At 40.2% G+C, this 20,592-nt stretch overlaps 1 protein-coding gene across 1 annotated transcript; it reads right to left on the bottom strand.

Moving 5' to 3' along the window:
• Nucleotides 1–5,779: 5,779 nt before the first annotated feature.
• LOC139742218 (uncharacterized) lies at nt 5,780–19,389 on the bottom strand. Its single transcript, XM_071652794.1, has 5 exons — nt 18,677–19,389; nt 12,387–12,467; nt 11,762–12,027; nt 10,748–11,000; nt 5,780–8,419 (listed from the first exon to the last, which is right to left on the bottom strand). Exons 1-5 carry the CDS (start codon nt 19,080–19,082, stop codon nt 5,970–5,972), a joined length of 3,456 nt encoding a protein of 1,151 aa, XP_071508895.1. The 5' UTR covers nt 19,083–19,389; the 3' UTR covers nt 5,780–5,969.
• Between the last annotated feature and the right edge of the window lie 1,203 nt (nt 19,390–20,592).

Consider the following 20,592-nt stretch of genomic DNA (forward strand, 5'->3'; position numbering starts at 1 on the left):
ATTCATCACCAAGTCCACCTCCCAAAAATGCTCCTTGCACAATTAAGTCTACCATACAAAAAAAAAAAAGAAAAAGAAAAATGATAATCATTTGGTGTTAGTTTCATTTGGTATATATGTTATAAGATTACGAAATAGAGTAGATACAGTAGGGTACGATATGCTTTTTGACACAGAGCACTAGAGATAAGGGGTAACACAGGCAGCCTATGGTACCTACCATACATGCAGATTTTTCTAGCTGTACAGGAAAGTCATAATATACAAATGTGAATACAACAGATTTTTAATGTAGAAAGACATTTCTTTCACTTTGGCACTAATGCAAGAGAAGGAGAGATGAAGGAAAATGTCTCGTTTTATCTTAGCATGTCACAGAGAGCTTGTTCTTCAACATTAAGTCTACAACTATAACTACCTTAAATTACCCTGTGTCATAACTCTGAAGTAATCAGATAACTTTGAATGTCGCTTCAGAATGGGTAAAATGCACATTCAACCTACTGAACAATAGCCAGACAGTCAAGGTGCAATTCTGATTGTAAACTTACTGCTGTTGAGATGTTATGACTTATGAAAACTCCAAATGATCTATTGTGGTCTTATTGCTGTAGAAAACATGATGCCTCATGCAGAGGTCTTCACTGTAGAGTTGTATCTTTCGGTCCTTCTCTCTGACTGAGAAAAGTGAGAATATGGATCATTTTTGACATCATTCAGGGAAGGGAGTGGTGAGAATAGTAACGAAACTCTCTTTATAATTTCTGTAAGAATGGTTAAATTGGTACAAATAATCAACTTCACTTGCAACTTTAATGTTGTCATGAAGACAATTAAAACCTACACAAACCAATCAAGTAGCATGCACTATGGTTAGTAACACTGACTTCATGACTTTGGTTTCTACATATGATATTCTCTCACTGCATTTGATCAATGCTGCTCCCCAGTTTGAGGGGTTTTTGATCCTGTCTTAAGTGGGGTATGGGCCTAATCTCACAGGATTAAAGGTGTATCCCATTTACATAGTGAGTCTTCCACAGTAGATTGGGATTGCAGTAATATCATTTGCAACTCACAGTCACAAGTAGGCACGGTTTTAGTTTTGGTGATGGGCACAACACTAATGTAACAGATGCAAATCATCATTATCTTATGGCAGTGAAAAAAATGATATTCACAACTACAATGCATACACTTACATTGTATCATCACATTCAACTGTCACTTCTCAATATGGCCCTAAAGCACACATGTGCACACTGTTTAAGATTCCTTATTCATCTCTGTGCCAGGTGAAATACCCATCCATTTGACTCCATACATCCATAGTTCTGCAAAAGTAAACTAATAATCAATAGCAATGGTGTAACAATGCAATCATACTTTTACTCCACCTACCAGTGGCAATCGGAGACCACTGAGTCAACACCATGTCTTACTGGAATGAATATCTCTACATAATGATATTACAGATTGGTACTTTCCAGAACACTATGCAAAACCTCAAACCAAGCACCAATGAACATTTTACATTGTACATAAAAAACATAGACATAAACATATGTTTACAATATAACATGATGGTCACAACTATACCTGTACAAACAATGTCAGTAAACATTCATAACACATAAACCTCTTCCCTTGGCTAATCAGCTGTAAAATCCATATCTAATAGTTATAATACTGAACCACAAAGCTTCCTCACATTTTCTTTTTAAATAGTTAAAAATTGCATTTGGAAAGCAAGCACGAGGAAAGTTGAGATTGTCACCATTGCGAAAGAAAGAAAGAAACATATATTGCTATACTACAAATACACTGTTTTGCCTACGTTAAAAAAGAAGAAAATATTGCAAAAGCATTTCACCTACAAGTCTTAAGAATGAAAACATATATGATAGAGCTGACAATCCTAGCATCAGCAGAAAATAAACAAGGTCATTAGTGGATTCTGGTGTGTGCAAAGTACATAGGAGTACTGGCTCTCAGACAAAAAGTAATCTGGCCACAACCAAAAAAAAAAAAAATCCTCATGAGATATTGACTAGTATTTTATACAAAGTCTGACATATCATATCACACTGTATTCTTCAGCCTTAAAGCTTAATTAATTTGTTTCTCTTGTGTTTGTAATCATTAAATTGTTACAACATGGTAATTATTTCAGGTAGCTTTGATGCCAGTTAAAGAAAAAGGAAGGAACATTCGCCCGCCAGAGTGATAATATCTTCAACTTTTGCTGGCTTCATTAGTTTTACACACTGAAATATTTACCAAAACTTGTTAATATTCACAATGGCACTAATAAACAAAGTGAAATGGGATTTATGAAAGTAACATGTCATGAAAGAACTATCAGACTCTTGCCACTTTCAGTTTTGTTGCAATGTGTGTGTGTGTGTGTGTGTGTGTGTGTGTGTGGGTGATTTAAGAACTTTTTAATACCAGAAAGTCTACAACAGACATGCTTGTACAGTTCAGCCAGCGATTAAGTTCCCCCTAGATCGCGATCACAGGCGATCAGTGATCGCATACGCGATATGTCGCAATCAACGATAGTTTCCTGATGACTGAAAAGAAGCAAACTATAATAAGTAGTGTGTTCATATATCATACACAAAATCGGTGGTTCATTCACATAGTAAAGAACTCTGCAAGAATGCTAACATAAATAGTTACATAATTTACAAACTAAGTGTGCTTGATAGCCCCCATTTTCATTAGTAAATGTAATTTCAGAAGACTAGCGTCTAGTCTTTAAATGTAATCCAGGGTACTAGGTATCTTGTGCACTTGTCACAGATTTAGCAACCTTGCAGCCATTATATCTGTTTCAAGAGGAAATTGATATTTTTGTTTGCATGTAAAGAACTTGAAATGTGGTGAGGGGTGAAGACAACCATATTGCCTACAAGCTCAGACAGCTACAAGGTTAGTTTTCTTCAGTTCCATTTCAACCAGGAAAGAGAATCTTGAAGAACAAAATACTCAAGGATGGTTTAATAGCTACATGTAGCAGTGTGTATGGACAGTAATGAAGACCTGTTGGCAAGACTTTCTTTGCCCAGCCATATCTTGATAAGCATAAACAACAAATCAAAATTGTTCTCTCAACCTCAAAAAAGCAGACATGATGTCCATACATAATATAGAATATTGCAACTGCTGATTGAACATAGTTTGTACTAATGCAAGTAAAGGAACAATTGTGCATCAGAATGTGTCCAAGCTCCTCTTCCCAATCACTCTGCACATAGCTACTGCAACTATAAAACAACAGGTACATTTGGAATTCAATGACTTTGCCTTGAGTATGTAGTAGCATGGGAGTCAACATGAAAGTCTTTTAGCTACAGTTTTTCATTATGACATTGCAGACACAATACTATGACATTGGCTGTGGGACATACATCCAAAGGTAATTGTCAAACTAGTTCTAATAACTGTAATATGGCAAAGCTGGCTGATGAGTTGTCATTATCTTTTCTGCTTCAGTTCTCTTTTACTCTTCTGTCCTCCTTACTTTATGGTCAATCTTAATATTAACCCTACCAATAAGTGCACACACTGTGTAACATATCAGCACATAGAAACAGACCTAGCCAAGGTAATGCTCAACTAGTATAATATACAAATAGCGAATGGTCACAAGTGCAATGGTACAAGATTTCACAAGAGGTGAAAGATAGAGGCGCTCTATTCAACGAGGCAAAGCCGAGTTGAATAGTGCGCCTCATCTTTCACCAAGTGCGAAATCTTATTCTATTGCACAAGTAATGACCATACACTATTTGTTTCATACAACACCTCAAACGTCTACAGACGTGGTCCGCACAGATTCTTGAATTCAGCACAGAAATGGCAACCATTTTCTGTGAAAGGCGCATGAGTAGCTGCAAAGTAACATTCAGCTGTGTACGTATGCACGCAAAATCGACAGATAAAGTTGTTCATAAAAATGAGTGACAAAAGTACGCGCTTGTAATTGTTGAGTGCGCGTGGCAAATGTTTCTTTGTTGTGACATCAGAGCCGTGCAATGGAACAAAAACTTATGAGTCAATCATGAGTTTAACACAGGAATCAGTGGAAATGGGTGACGTCAGCCATGCGCTATCCATTTTTGCTCAAACAAAACTGCACGGCTGACAGCCACAGCATGCGATGGTACTTTTAACTGAATGTCACGTGATGGGCAATCGACCAATCGGATAGCTACATTCTTTTTAGGTGTTGTATAATATGAGACACTTCCTCAGTTTTTCACAAACTCCCATATAATATATTTTTTTACCTTTAACTGAAAGGTGTTTTCAAATACTAGTGTCGCCACGGCTGAATGGCTGTGCAAAGTACAAACATGACAATTCTAAACAAACAAATTTTCCCATAGCAAGGAGGCAAGATAAATGTATAAAGTTGACTGCAAGTTTTCAGAGCCAATACCTCTTTCAATTCTTCCACCTTTGTAACTTAAAATATACATTACAAAAGCAGCATTACAGCTGCCACTAAACTTCTACTATGATTAAAAAAAAACGTTATAACTTCGATTTTTTTTTTCAAAAAAAGGTGTGTTTTGGCATTAGGTAGCAATCCTTTACAAATCAGCTGATAAGGCAAAATAATGAGTAGAAATCGATATAGCTTTAAGAAAATAAAATATCATTAAATGTCAGCTACAGAGTGTAGAACATAATGTACTAATAAGGTAGACAAGCACATCAAGCTACAGGTTGACCCAACATCACCATTCACTGTGGCCCCATCAACGTGGTTATAATGCTGATGTGTTTATTGCAAAATATCTGAGTTGTACCCGCCAAAAGATCCCTTTGACAAGTCACTATTAATGGCTGCTATGATGCATGACAGATGGCACATAATACTTTTGGCATTATTCACATTTCCATGCATTGCCCCTGGCTGTATCCCACACATAGCATGCTTGATTGTGCCTGCATTTCTTCCATTCTCTCTCTCTCTCTCTCTCCCTCTCTCCCCCAATTACATGGTAATACCATTCAATTTATCTAAGTCTAAGTTTATTCTTCTCTGAGCTTCTTCTCTCTTTCTCTCTCTCTCAACTGTAATATCAACACTTCATGCAATTTCATTTCCCTCTCCCAAGTTTCATAATATGGCAAGAATCTGTTTCTTGTTCTGGACAAGAATACATAAACCAGAATTACTTCAGAATTTCCAAAGCATTCTTCCTAATATAATAATCCAGAGATCATAAAACCTATAGACAATTCAAGGTTTATGTGATTTTCTGTTTCAATGTCTATGAAGCAATGGCTGCAAGAATTTCTTAACAGCATGCTACAAACTCTGTTACAAGCATTACATGCTTTTCAAACAACACCAACATCCATTTCCATTTCAAAATCCTATGACTCTGAAGTGAAAATTGCAGGTTCTATTTAGTGGATTCACAACTCAGCATGACACTTCTTGCAGCAGGCCAAATTTGACCATATTACAGAGCATGGAGTCATCTCAATTTCTTGTTCACAATTTTGGTAGACAAAGAATGGCTTAACTGGATGAGAATTGTGTCCAGTCAATCCTGTTACATGACACTATAGTTTGGCACTGTGGAATTTCTACAACACTCCCATTCTTTCTCCAGTCAAAAATAAAGTGGAAAAACAGGTATGTGCTGGTGAGATGGCAGTTGGAATGATCTTAACATTGTTTTCAATGACCCTTTTTGAAAGTCAAATGAAGGCTTTCTTTTCAGTTTGACAAAGAAAAAAAAAAACCACCCTATAAAAATCACATCATAGTGATTATGCACAACTGATATGTACTAAAAAAGAGTCTTCTCTGTATGACACAATCCCTGTAAAATCAAATTGACATTGGTAAGATTTGGCATTCATAGCTGTGTAAGTGTGCACAGAGTTGTAAATCCACCAAATGACATGGTGGGTGTTCATTTTGGTGGTAAGGACTGCCACTAGAGGGATATCAGACTGTGTTGGGTGGTGGGTGTGTTGCCAGGAATCTGAATGTTGGCCATGAACTGGTGCTTCTGCAGATGCTTTTGCAAGGCACTGTTCACAATAAAGCTCTTTCCACAGATGGGGCACTCATGGGGCCTGAATTCAGTGTGGACACGCTCATGCATATTTCTGGCACTGCACTGAGAAAAGCGCTTGTTGCAAAAGCGGCAGGGGTAGGGCTGCTCACCTACATGGGTGCGAACGTGGATCTGCAGGTAGCGACTCTGAGTGAACGTCCTGCCACAAATGTTGCATATGAAGGGGCGAATGCCATGCACTTTCTCGTGATGCTCAACCGATGCAGCATCGGTGAATTGCAAACCACAGTAGCGGCAGTTGAATGTCTGTGCTACTGACTGGTTCCCCTGCTGTTGGCTCTGTGCACTGAATGGGGGAATGGTCTGTTGAAGTGGAACATGTGTTGGGCTTGGTGGAGGGAGTTGGTTCATTGGAGACAAAGGACTCATCTTATAGTCACCATTCCTGACATGAATTCGTTCATGCACATTGCGGGAGCTGCCTTGTGTGAAACGCTTTGTGCAGTAGCGGCATTGATATGGCTTCTCACCTGTGTGAGTTCGCTCATGAATTTGGAGGTAGCGCCCCTTGCTGAATGCCTTGCCACAGAAACCACAAATGTGATCTCGGGGGCGCATATGGGACTGCTCATGGCTAATAAGGAGTGCTACATCAGTGAAAGTCTTATTGCAGAAGCGACAAGTCTGTATTGCTGGCTGCATTGGAAGATTGGGCATGGCAACATTTTCATTTGTTTTCCGTACAGCTTCCTGTTGCTCGGTGGCACTTTGTTCTGCCTGTTTGGCTGCCTTGATACGCTCATGAATTCGCTCATGAGCATTTCTGGAGCTTGTTTGGCTGAATGTCTTGCCACAATACTTACAGGAGTAAGGTTTCTCACCTGTATGGATACGGACATGGATCTCAAGGTAGCTTCTGTGTGTGAAGCGCTTGCTGCATATGTTGCAAGAAAAAGGGCGCAATACATGAGTCTTTTGATGTTTGTGTAACTCAGATGAGGAAGCAAAGAGCAGTGGGCACTGCTTACAGGGGAAAATCTGGCGCTGTAACGGCTGAGCCGTCTGTACAGGTTGTGGCATAGGGGGAGGAGTACCATTAAGCATGGTCACCCCAAAACACTCATGCCCCAGGAGATCTCGGCTTCTCTTAAAGCTCAAGCCACACTTGTGACAGTTGTACATGCCCCAATTTCCATGCTTCTGCTCATGAACATTTCTGGATGTCATTTGATTGAATCGCTTGCCACACATCCTGCATGCATAAGGCCGCTCCCCTGTGTGAAGGCGCTCATGAACACGAAGGTATGCTTTCTGATTGAAGCCACGGTTGCACACCCCACAAACATACGGTTTCAGAGTGCTGTGGGTGAGCTCGTGTTGTGTGAGCTGACTGGCAAAGAGGAAACACTTGCCACAAAAGCGGCACTGGAAAGGTTTGGCATCCATGTGAATGCGTTTGTGGGTGCGAAGGTGGCTGCCGTCACGGAAACGCATCCCGCATGAAGGCACGTCGCACACAAATGGCCTCATCTTGGTGTGGGTCCTCTCATGTGTATTGCGTGCGCTGCCTTGTGCAAACGCTTTGTCACAAAACCGGCAATGATAGGGTTTCTCCCCTGTATGGATTCGCATGTGGGTTCGGAGGTATTCCTTCTGACCAAAACGTTTGGCACACACACTGCATTGGAAGGGTTTGTGTTTGTCCTCTGAAGCCTGGCTGTTTCCATTCTCTTCCACCCTTCCCCCTTGGATGCATGCATGTGCATCAAGGTCTTCTCTGGTGGGGAATAGATCACCACACATGTCACACCTGTGACCATCTACAACACTGTGTGTTATCATATGGGCATTGTATACAAGCTCTAAGGCAAACTGCTGCCCACACACTCCACACTCATACTCCTTCCCTTCATTCTCCCCTTGTCTATCCTCCCCAGGATTCCTACCATCACCTACATCATCTCGCCTTAATTCTTGTGACCCTGTCAAACCCAGGTCTAGCATTGGTTCACCACTACTCAAGATGAAGCCCTCACCTTGTGATAGCCTATGGCATTGGGTATCAAAGACATTGGAACCTTGACTCTCATTTGTGTGACTAGATCTTTGCTCAAAGCTTGGATACTGACTATGGCTTTCTCCATTTTCTTTGGTAGAACTCTCTCTCTCTGTAGGCTCTGGTGTGGATCTCTGACAACTCTCAGCCACCATAGCAGCTATGCTCTCTCTGTCGATACTCTTTACAGCTTGGTGAACAGCCGAGGAGGACTTGATAACCTTGTTGTGGGAATATCGCAGATGGCGGGCTAAGTAGATAGCAATGGTGTACATTCTTCCACAGAACTCACACTTGTAGGTGCTGGACTCTAATAACAGGCAAGGGGAATGGGGACATAAAAGGAACAAATTAAAACAGTTCACCCCACCCCATGTATAACATCAACTAAGTTCCCATCTTATTCCATCACAGAACATACCTACTTCACACTGCTGAGAACACAATTTCTGTTTGTGCTTTGTTTGTGCATCTGATATTACCGCTGTACGTTAATTACATATAGGTAACAGTGGTAAGGAGTATATGGGACATACCTACATTGCTTCATCTTCACATTCTGTACATGAGAATCATGTTTTTCACAACATTGACAAGTAGCATAGTAATAAATACACTCTTGTCAATGGGACATAAGACGAAATTGTACTTTTACAGTGTGTTCAGTATTTCCTCCTCATGTTGTCTACTCCAATAAGTCCAATGTCAGGCTTAACAAGGTGTAACTAACAAGAGACCCGCGGGTCTAGCGCTCACCTGAGTATCGCAAGTTCACCTTTCACGCAGTCACTAATCTAAATTATTCACAGCTCTACCAAAATTTGACGAGGCATTCTCAAGTGGAAGATGAAAATGTACAATAAGGGCCCAATTTTTTCAAGATTCCTTAATTTGGGGGAATTGGGGCCCCCTGGGGCCCTCTGGGTGGGGCATGGTGCCCAGTTTGATAAATTGAGATCCTGACCACCTAGGGATGCTACCTGCCAAGTTTGACAAAAATCCATCATGAGGTTTTCAGGAAGAAGATGAAAATGTACAATTCAGGCCCCCATTTGGACCCTTCCAACCACCCCCCTCCCCCCTACCCCCAAGAGGGGCACCCCTGGATCTCCTATGAACAAACTTGAAACTACAGTCATTAATGTACTCACTCATAGTATTATCTCAGCTCTATAACTTCTGATTCTAGAGAAGATTTTTAAAGATTCCTTCATTTGGGGGGTTTGGGCCCCCTTGGGGGCCCCCTGGGCGGGGCATGGTGCCCATTTTAACAAATTGAGAACCTAACCCCCTAGGAATGCTACCTGCCAAGTTTGGTGAAAATGGGTCATGGGGTTCTCAAGAAGAAGATAAAAATGTACAATTTAGGCCCCATTAGGACCCCTCCTCACCCCCCCCCCCCCCCCCCTGGGTCCCAAGGGGGGCACCCCCGATTCTGCCATGAACAAACTTGAAACTACAGTCATCAATGTGCTAACTCATAGTATTAACCTAGCTCTATCACTTCTGGTTCTAGAGAAGAAGGTTTTTGCGGATTCCTTAATTTTGGGGGGTTTGGGCCCCCTGGGGGCCCCCTGGGTGGGTCATAGTGCCCATTTTAACAAATGGAGTTCCTAACCCCCTAGGGATGCTACCTGCCAAGTTTGGTGAAAATGGGTCATGGAGTTCTCAAGAAGAAGATGAAAATGTACAATTTAGGCCCCATTAGAACCCTTCCCCACCCCCCTCCCCTGGGTCCCAAGGGGGGCACCCCTGATTCTGCCATGAACAAACTTGAAACTACAGTCATCAATGTACTAACTCATAGTATTAACTTCGCTCTATCACTTCTGGTTCTAGAGAAGAAGATTTTTACAGATTCCTTAATTTTGGGGGGGTTTGGGCCCCCCTGGGGGCCCCCTGGGTGGGGCATGGTGCCCATTTTAACAAATTGAGTTCCTAACCCCCTAGGGATGCTACCTGCCAAGTTTGATGAAAATCGGTCATGGGGTTTTCAAGAAGAAGATGAAAATGTAAAAAGTTTACGCACGACGCACGACGGACGACGGACGACGGACGACGGACGACGCACGACGGACGCCGGACGAAGGGCGATCGCAATAGCTCACTTGAGCCTTTGGCTCAGGTGAGCTAAAAATGCAATCACTACAGTAGACAAAGCACTTCCTTATTGTTCTTAACTTGAAACCCAGAATATGGGTTGTATCTGTTGCACAAGGTGAACATAAAATCTGCATTATTCCCACAGAATACTTCTACCTTTAGTGCATTGTGCATTGCCATAGTGCACTGCTACAGAATGTGGATACTTCTAGCCACTGTGTGGGGGCTGCAGTACCAACTAATCTACTCTGATCACCTCCCAGAACAATGCAATCATTTTGGGACCAGCATTCCAATTGTACATTAACATGTGTCTACAATTATCATAATACACTGTATTCATCCTCCCCATAATCAATATCTAAACAGATACCATGAATATGACATGTTGTTCAATTGGTACTGATTTAATTTGAATGCAGTCAACTGATGACTAAATCTAAATTTGAGCAAAAACAAAAACATCTCAGAAGTATATCCCCCCCTCCCTTAGCATCATCTACATTAAAAAAAAAATGATAAGCAGAATACTCACTGGAATCAAACATGAGGCTGGTAAGCTCAGATATGACATCAAGCTTCTTTGCAAACTCTTCGCCATAGTATACCAGGAGTTCAGTTCCTGGCTCAATGGCCTTGCAGGAGTGGTAGTAGATCTGACCAAGGTATTGGAAGGCCACAAGATTCTGCTCAGATTCGCTGCGGGCGCAATTGACATAGCGCAGCCAGTTGCCCTTGCGTTCATCCTTGCCATCGATGCAGTGTAACACTCTGCCCTGCACACAAATCTAGTAAATAGTAGGATAGGCTCCATCTTAGATCTGGCTGTGACAAGCTTCATATGATATTCCAGACAGCATGACACATGCAGCAAGGGTATCTACAAATTATTCCATTCACTGCCTTCATTTTGACACCAGCTGATGTAAGGTGAGACAAAATATTCCAATATTAATGAGCAATATCTACACACAAATTTACACCCCAATCTGGGTAGGTTCAAAGCTCCAAACAAGACTAGGTTCAAAACAGATGACCCTCAGTATGACTCAAGTCAGGCAAAGGTAAGATCATCAGCATCTAAACCAATATCAACACAGGCATTTTGAAAATCCAATTACAGAAAATTCAGCTTAAATCCTTTACCCTTGATAATGTCACGGACATTGCAGGAATATTAGATTCATGACAAAGCTTCATCACAACTCAGTTCAAAACAGTCATGCACCTCTGCAAAAAAGTCTCCTAACACGTTCTACAATATGCACATAGTATTACTACCGATAGGTTTATCACTTTGAAGCCTGCACACATTATGCTAAGCATGTGAAATCAAAGAGTGTTTGATACATTTGTATTAGCAGTTAGCACATTATGATTCCATGTCTCTTGTAGAGAAAAAACAAACAAACAAACAAACAAACATCATGATAATGAGATAGAGAAGCTTCTATGTATTGTCAGTTTGAAAACATTCAGTGCAACGTCAGATATAGTCAGTCACTCCAAAATGCACTGAAAACTTCTGGTGATTTGCTCACACACTTACCTCCCAAGCATAGCCACTCCTGTAGCCAGCATCATTTCCAACAATTTCACCAGCATATGGTCCAAATCGCACACCTTTAGGGATGAACTTCTCTGCCCACACCCCTTCTCCAACCCCCTCTATGCTAGAGGTGGCAATAGAGAGAAAATCAGGCAGGGTGAGGCGTGCCCTATTGTCACATTCTGCTGGTACTCGTTTGTCCTCTATGATGGTGAAAGGGTGCAGGGGGCACTCCCCCTCATAACGTTCTTTACATTCCTCACAATCTGGAGTGAAATGACAACAAAAAGACACTCCAAATCATTATGCTTTGTTGTTTATATCATGTTTTGCATTATTTCTTGTCACAACAATGTAAATGCACATTTGACCATGAAAACATAATCACAACTGTCATAAGATATCATTAGCAAAAAGACAGCAGATCTTGCCTGATCATAAGCCAACCAATAGTGACACAAGATAATATAACCACATACTAGTATCAGTCAAACAGTCAAATAGATATAAATAACAGTATAGCCATTGGATTTAAACTTTCAACATATAAACAAAGCAAAAAGAATTCACAATGCTGAGGAACAATATAATAAGTAGCATTTGACATGAATAAACTGGAACTTACAGATGTACCGGTCATCAGGCATGCTGGACTGGATGTATGTTCGTCGTCTTGCCAGCTGCTGCTGATTGTATGTCACATGATCTGATATCACAAAAAGTTAAAATGAGCTTCCATCACCACAAGCCAATCTGCATAAAGGGATGGTATAGTATTGGTTGGGATGAGGTTTGAGCTTTTAATGTTTGGCAAGATACTGAGAAACCACTTATGAAATATTACAGAGCATACCATTCTAACAGGAATTCTAACAGGAAAGTTTATTGATGAAAATCTGTTTTGAAATGGCTGAGATTTCTAAACACAAAGTAAAACAAAGCGATCATGTTAAAAGGTGGGTCACACCTATTATTAGCATTGCTCGTTTTGGGTATCTCAGCCATTTCAAAACCAATTTTTATAGAATAAACATTGAATTCCTTAATGGAATTACAAGCTCTTTCATATTCCATGAGAGGTTTTTTATTACCTTACCATAAAAAGTCAGAAACCTGAAGCCAGGTCTCAACCAAAACTATACCATCTCTTTAAGAGCTACTAACAATAACATGTCTAATCCGGGCAAAAATATATTGAGTGTTACACCAGCAATGGAAGATGAAGCCCTTACTTTGCAATAGCCTTGCAAAGTGTAGAACTGTACATCCAATACTTGACAACTCATATAAAAAGAGAGAAGACACTGTCTTCTCTCTCACACACTATAGGTCTTGCTTGCAATGTCACATGAAATCACATCAGATCAGGAAGAGGCTTGACCTATTTCATACTTTGGTACTCATTGACACATCCCTCACAGTAAAACTAGCCAAGACTTGCTAAAACAAGGCACCTGAATGACTTTCATTATCCCTCACAATCTCAAAGCTAAAGAAGATTGTTACTACAGACTAGATCTGATACTTTGTGCATATCGGTGGATAAATGCCAATTCAATTTGTTTTGTGAGTAAACACATCACTGATGAAGATATTACATTTCACAAGATAAACTCTAAAATCTAATTCAATTCAATTCAAAGGTTTTATTTTCACTTCTTTCAACAGAATGTACAAAAAATATAGATTCGACATGCGTTTGAAGGAATGATACATAGATAGCAAAGAATAACATTTGTCAATAATCATTACAAAATTAGGCCTATGCATACAGACATATTTATACATTCTGCGAAAAAAAGTGGAGGTACCCACTCAAAAGACTATGCTTGTACAACATGGGCACCTCACAGGAAGAAAAAAAAAGGTGAAAACTTAACTACAAGTGTGCGGGATGAAAAAAGAAGTGGAAAAAGGGAAAGGGAAGAAGCAGAAATACAAGTAAAGAGACGAGACAACTAAGAACAAAAAGCCTAGATCAATCGGTACATTCAAGATCAAACCAACAGAGACTATTAGCCATATTAGAAGTGTAGAGCGTTGAAAGCGACGAGAAAGTGATTATATATCATTGTATGGAATTGCTGATAGCAGAACACATTATCTGTTCTGTGAAGGCATGTAAGTTTGCAATAGGAAAAACAGGGGATGCGATGCGGAATTCCGCAAAGACGCGACCTAACCAGCCTATGAAAAATCAATAGCATCCTGGTGTTTACAAAACTTACTTACTGAAAAAGATAAACAAACAAAATTAATTTCTTTCTGTTACATTATAAGACTTAAGAAGGAATGATTTCAATCTTTTTTTAAATGAAAACAAAGAAGGAGCATTTTTTATGTCTGGACTAAGGGAGTTCCAGAATCTTGGGCCTGTATATATAAATGTCTGCTGAGCTAACACAGTTCTAAGCAGGGGCAAATGAAATTCATTAGACTGTCTTGTTGGGTAACTAATGGTATGTCAGGTTACGAGGAAACATAGAATCAACTAGAAATGTCGCTACAGCGACTGGTTATACCCCCGCCAAACAACATTTCATAAGCTTTGGTCAAAAAACTGAGGAAGTAGTTAAATCCGCAAGATCTTTCCTTGATCTTCTGCCATTAATATGCCGTTACCATGGCAACGTACTTTCGGGTACTGTCGAAAAATGCGTCTTGCACATCTACAACCAAAGGCACACATCTGTACCAAGTTTCATGGAAATTGGGCAAAAACTGAGGAAGTAGTTTGCAACACAAAATTTTCCATCATTTTGGCTCATAATATGTGAGCTGTTACCATGGCAACATACTTTTTGTCACTGTCAAGAAATGTGTCAAGCTGACCTATATCCTAAGACAAACATTCAATATGATGAAGCAGTTTTGCCATGAAGCATTTTGCCCTATATTTTACCAATAGCATGCCGTTACCATCGCAACGCACTTTTTGCCACTGCGGAAATATGTGTCTTGCACATTAACATATGAAGATGAACATCTGTACCTAATTTCATAAAAATTGATCAAAAACTGTGGGAGGAGTTCGCGACGCAAGATTTGTACCTATTTTTGCCCATAATATGCCGTTACCATGGCAACGTACTTTTGGGTACTGTCAAAAAATACGTCTTGCACATCTACAACCCAAGGCACACATCTGTGCCAAGTTTTATGGGAATCGGTTGAAAACTGAGGAAGTAGTTCGCGACGCAAGATTTGCAATGGACCGTCCGCTGATTCCTATATACCCCCTTCAAACTTCGTTTGGCGGGGGTATAAATATAAGCGGAAGACAGTTATTATTATAACTATACATAAATTGTCCTAAATGAAATACAGTTGAACCTCTCGTATCCGGACAAGTCGGGACCCGGGCTCATCCGGATAAGGGATTTGGCCGGATACGGGAGACTCAATGCTTTATGTACATGTACTGATGTAGCCCATTGGGTGATTTCAAGTTCGGTGCTAGCGTTAGTGCTAGTGCTATCATGTAGTAATGTGTATACTGCAACCTTTTCATTTGTATTTGGGGATGTTTCGGGATGTTGAAATGTCTGAAGGTACGCAATTTGGAAGGAAATTTGATGCAATGTATGTTAATCATATTGGAAGTAATATGTAATTCATGTGTGTTTGGGTAGGAGTTCTCAAGGAGTTGGGAATCCCCCTTTCTTCCCGTAATTATAAAAAAAAATCACGGCGAGATTGCGTCCGGATAATAGATAGATCCGGATAAAGGGAGGCCGGATAATAGAGGTTCAACTGTAAAAACAAATCCTTAACTTTCAAAATCTTATTTTCAGAAAACAAAGAAGCTGTATGAGAGCAAGGAGCGGCATTACAAATGATTCGAAGTGCCTTCTTTTGTAACAATAAAACCCTATCTAATAATGTTTGATGCGTGTTTCCCCATGCCAAGATTCCGTAATCTAAATAAGGTAATATCAAAGATGAATACAGTATGAATAATGAATGTTGGGGAAGAAACAATTTGAACCTGTTAATGATGCCTATATTGCGTGAAATAATTTTACAAACATAATCTACATGAAATTTCCAAGAAAGTTTATTATCTACTGTGATTCCAAGAAATTTTATATATGAAACACTTTCTAAAACAGTATCATCAAAATAAATATCCATATTCAAATTATCTAAAGTGTTACTAAAAAACATATACTTGGTTTTATTGATATTCAGGGACAGCTTATTAGCTCGTATCCAATTTCGTAAATTTTGTAACTCCGCATTTACTGTGTGCACAAGAATATTTGGATCTTCATGTGAATAAAACACATTTGAGTCATCGGCGAAAAGTATGAATGATAACACTTGGGAGGAAGCACATAAATCATTAATATAAACAATAAACAACAACGGCCCCAATAAACTACCTTGTGGCACGCCACACATTAGTTCTCTCATATCAGAGTTATAATTGTTTATTGAAACATATTGTTTACGATCAGTTAGATAACTCCTGAACCACTCCAAGGCCTTCCCACGTATACCATAGTGGGACAACTTATAGCAATATATTATGATTCATAGTGCCGAATGATAAATCATTACAGGTTATGCACAGAAGCACAGACTTACATTCATATCTCAAAGAAAAAATTGCAAACTTATCACACAAAAGAAAACTGTTATGATTTTGCCATTGCTATGCACAAGTACAACAGGCCTAGCGGTATGCCATATCATATGGCATACATAACAATAGCCTAACCAGATACAAGCACATTTTACAGGTGAAAGCTTAACATCAAGAAGAAGTTTACCATGTACATGACTAATATTGTGAGTCTTGTGCAACTAGGGTTTTATAACAGCAAATTTCAGGAAAAGTTAACAAGAGACCCGCGGGTCTAGCGCTCACCTGAGCATCGCAAGTTCACCTTTCACGCAGTCACTAATCTAAATTATTCACAGCTTTACTAAAATTTGACCAGGCATTCTCAAGTAGAACATGAAAATGTACAATAAGGGCCAAAATTTTTAAAGATTCCTTAATTTGGGGGCATTGGGGCCCCCTGGGGCCCACTGGGTGGGGCATGGTACCCACTTTGATAAATTGAGATCCTGACCCCCTAGGGATGCTACCTGCCAAGTTTGACGAAAATCCATCATGAGGGTTTCAGGAAGAAGATGAAAATGTACAATTCAGGCCCCCATTTGGACCTTCCCAACCCCCCCCCCCCCCCCTGCCCCCAAGAGGGGCACCCCTGGATCTGCTATGAACAAACTTGAAACTACAGTCATTAATGTACTCACTAATAGTATTATCTTAGCTTATCTTAGAGAAGATTTTTAAAGATTCCTTCATTTTGGGGGGGTTTGGGCCCCCTGGGGCCCACTGGGTGGGGGATGGTGCCCACTTTGATAAATTGAGATCCTGACCTCCTAGGGATGCTACCTGCCAAGTTTGATGAAAATCCATCATGAGGTTTTCAGGAAGAAGATGAAAATGTACAATTCAGGCCCCCATTTGGACCTGGATACTCATAGTATTATCTTAGCTTATCTTAGAGAAGATTTTTAAAGATTCCTTCATTTTTTTTTGGGGGGGGGGGGGTTTGGGCCCCCTGGGGGCCCCCTGGGTGGGGCATGGTGCCCATTTTAACAAAATGAGATCCTAACCCCCTAGGGATGCTACCTGCCAAGTTTGGTGAAAATGGGTCATGGGGTTCTCAAGAAGAAGATGAAAATGTACAATTTAGGCCCCATTAGGACCCCTCCCCACCCCCCTCCCCTGGGTCCCAAGGGGGGCACCCCTGATTCTGCCATGAACAAACTTGAAACTATAGTCATCAATGTACTAACTCATAGTATTAACTTAGCTCTATCACTTCTGGTTCTAGAGAAGAAGATTTTTACAGATTCCTTAATTTTGGGGGGGTTTGGGCCCCCTTGGGGGCCCCCTGGGTGGGGCATGGTGCCCATTTTAACAAAGTGAGTTCCTAAACCCCTAGGGATGCTACCTGCCAAGTTTGATGAAAATCGGTCTTGGGGTTTTCAAGAAGAAGATGAAAATGTAAAAAGTTTACGCACGACGGACGCCGGACGAAGGGCGATCGCAATAGCTCACTTGAGCCTTTGGCTCAGGTGAGCTAAAAAGCCAGTTGTCTATTTACAGTCATTACACATCTCCTTGTTTAATCCTTAAGGGGCTGGGGGGGTGGAATCCGCCCCCCCCCCTTGACGTTTCGCGCTATAATTCTGTAACACGAGAAGGCCTCGTCGCGAGGCTTCTTGACTTTCTTCGTTCAAGTCTCGCGCAACTTTTGAGACCAAATTTGCAACGTCCGCGCATACTTTTTCGAAGCCATGCCCATTTTTGTAACGGCATATCGCCCCAAAACAGGCACAATTCTGTGATTTTGTGTACATTTCCTATGGAAAACAGTGCTCTGTCATGAAAGTCATAAAAAACTGATTATTTTACAATCAATCATTTTCATTGATTGATTTTATGCAAATTATGGTAGAAAAGTGGTCAGTGACAATTTCCAATTAAAAAAAAGATGAAAAACAATGAAATACATAAGAAATTCTGAAAATAACGGAATACATAAGAATTGAAATGAGTTTTGGAAGATTTTGTGATGTACAATTGTTGAATATGCTAAAACAGATTTACAGACAAAAAAGTAGACCCTCAATGCTTTTAATTAGGCTAAAATGTGATCTTGAGCTTAATTTGCATTGCGATCGCACCACAAATAATCGAGAGATCGGGGGGGGGGGGGGGGGGGGGGGGAGGGGGGTTAGCATAGCCGGTTTTAGCATAGCCAAAAAGCCTGGCCTGATTAGGGTTAAATATCATTACTTTCACTGTCACTTTCAATGGCTCTCATGACTGAACCACAACAACATGACACTGTGGACGCAACTGCCAGGAAAACAGAAAGGAAGTCTGACCTTCAAAATTACAGGAATCTTTTTCCCGGGGACTGAAGCAAGCATCTACTCCTCCTCCTCCTCCTAGTGATGACGAGGCTGATGTTGCTGCTGTGGTTGTCGTATCTTCTCCCGTCGGGGTGTCCTGATCTCCAGAAGAAGACCCCTGTGAACCAGCCGCCTCACTCGGCCCTCGTTTATTCTTGGGCTGAAGCTCTGCAATTTGCTGGTGGACATAGCGCAAGTGGATGGCTAGCTGGCCTGGCCCAGAAAACTCATATTTGCATAGGTGGCACAGGTAGGAAGATTTGTCTGGCATAGTGGAAAACCAATCACAAGTATTCAATTGGAATGTGTACACACTTCCCTTTGAATACAATTTTCTTACAAAATATTTGAGAAATGGACAGCTGCAGTCAAAGAACATTGCTTGCAGATTACAGAAATTAGGTTCACATAACTACAGTATATTCCAATCCTAAAGATTTGCGTAAGTTTCAAACTTTGACGACTAGCTACAATGTAGTATGTAGTGTAGCACTGTGTGGATGCACTTGAAGGTTTACCAGATAGCAATCTTGAAGGTTAGTTGATGAACCACAAAACATCTAAGGGTTTACCCTCTATCCATGAGCGGCAGGGGGTCTCCACTCATAGTTTAGCCTCACATGGACAGGATTGTCAATAGAGTGGAAAGTTAGCATGACTGTCCAAGAACCCTATTCCCCCTTAGCTTCTGGGTCAACCTCCAGTGCATGTTGTACACTACTGGACCATTGCACATTATCTGCTTTACACTAGCAATGTGTGTTATGTGTTTCTTCCAGTTCTGTGGTTTAATCATTATGGGGTACTATTGCTTGAAAGTTTAATACGATATAGTAAAGATTAGGTGACCTGTGGAAGCGTTTTGTAATTCAAATCTACAAGCTAATCACTGGTGTTTAAAACTTCAAGTTAATCTTACCTTGTAAAGATTAGAAATGTTATGTGTGCCTAACTAATATAGCATGACGTGAGTAAGGCAATCTAGATCACAAAAAGTGAAAAATTCATATTCAATTTATGACTGATGATAATGCTGCTGCATACATAGCTTTTGTGATTACTGTTTCATCATTGCAGCGTTACCAGCAGAAGTATAAGAAGCAGTATACTACAAGCTGCTATTACATACCGTGATATTACCATAACATTGATGAAAAATTAACATAGTAATATGACACTTTCTATTTTTAGGGAGGTAATAATGTTGGGTCCCATCTAACCTTAATATGTTAACCTATGGGAATTTGATGTTTCTGTTATTGCCAGATGATTTTTTTTTTTGCCGAAAAAACAAAGAAAAGGAAAGAAGAATTTGTGCGGTCAAAAAAAAAGAAGGAAAAACTGTGGCAAAGAATTCTACAACAGGCACAACCAGCCCACTACTGTTGTATAAAATGAGAAAAGTGATGCATTGTCCATGAACATATGGATGTCATCAATGCGTGTCATTCCTGGACTTGTGCAAACGATGTTATCAAATGAGGGACACTGATTGTTTTTCTTCAAGATTTGTTCACTTAGGGGCAATTCCACGGTAACTCGCGTTACAAATAATGGGTACATTTTTGGGATAATGTGCCAATATCTTTGTAATTGGTAGGATCTACAAGTTACTTTTTTCATCATGGGTTAAGTAGACATACACCAACTAAATGAATCCAAAAAGAAAAATAAAGGACAAACATGTTGGGATTCTTGAATCATTTAATTTCGGTAACTCGCGTTACACAAAAAGGACATGGTCAATTCTATGAAGACCTCTTTTTGGAAAGTGTCCTCATACTAGACAATCTTGATAAAAGTTTTCCTACCTTGAATTGATAGTGGGTTAGGACTCATAAATTAACAATATCAAAGTTGAGTAACAATGACCTGGAAAAATGTAGGGA

Source organism: Diadema antillarum, unplaced genomic scaffold (assembly GCF_040938485.1).
Source record: "Diadema antillarum isolate AM-2024a unplaced genomic scaffold, OU_Dant_1.0 seq00000987_RagTag, whole genome shotgun sequence".
Classification (NCBI taxonomy): Eukaryota; Metazoa; Echinodermata; class Echinoidea; order Diadematoida; family Diadematidae; genus Diadema; species Diadema antillarum.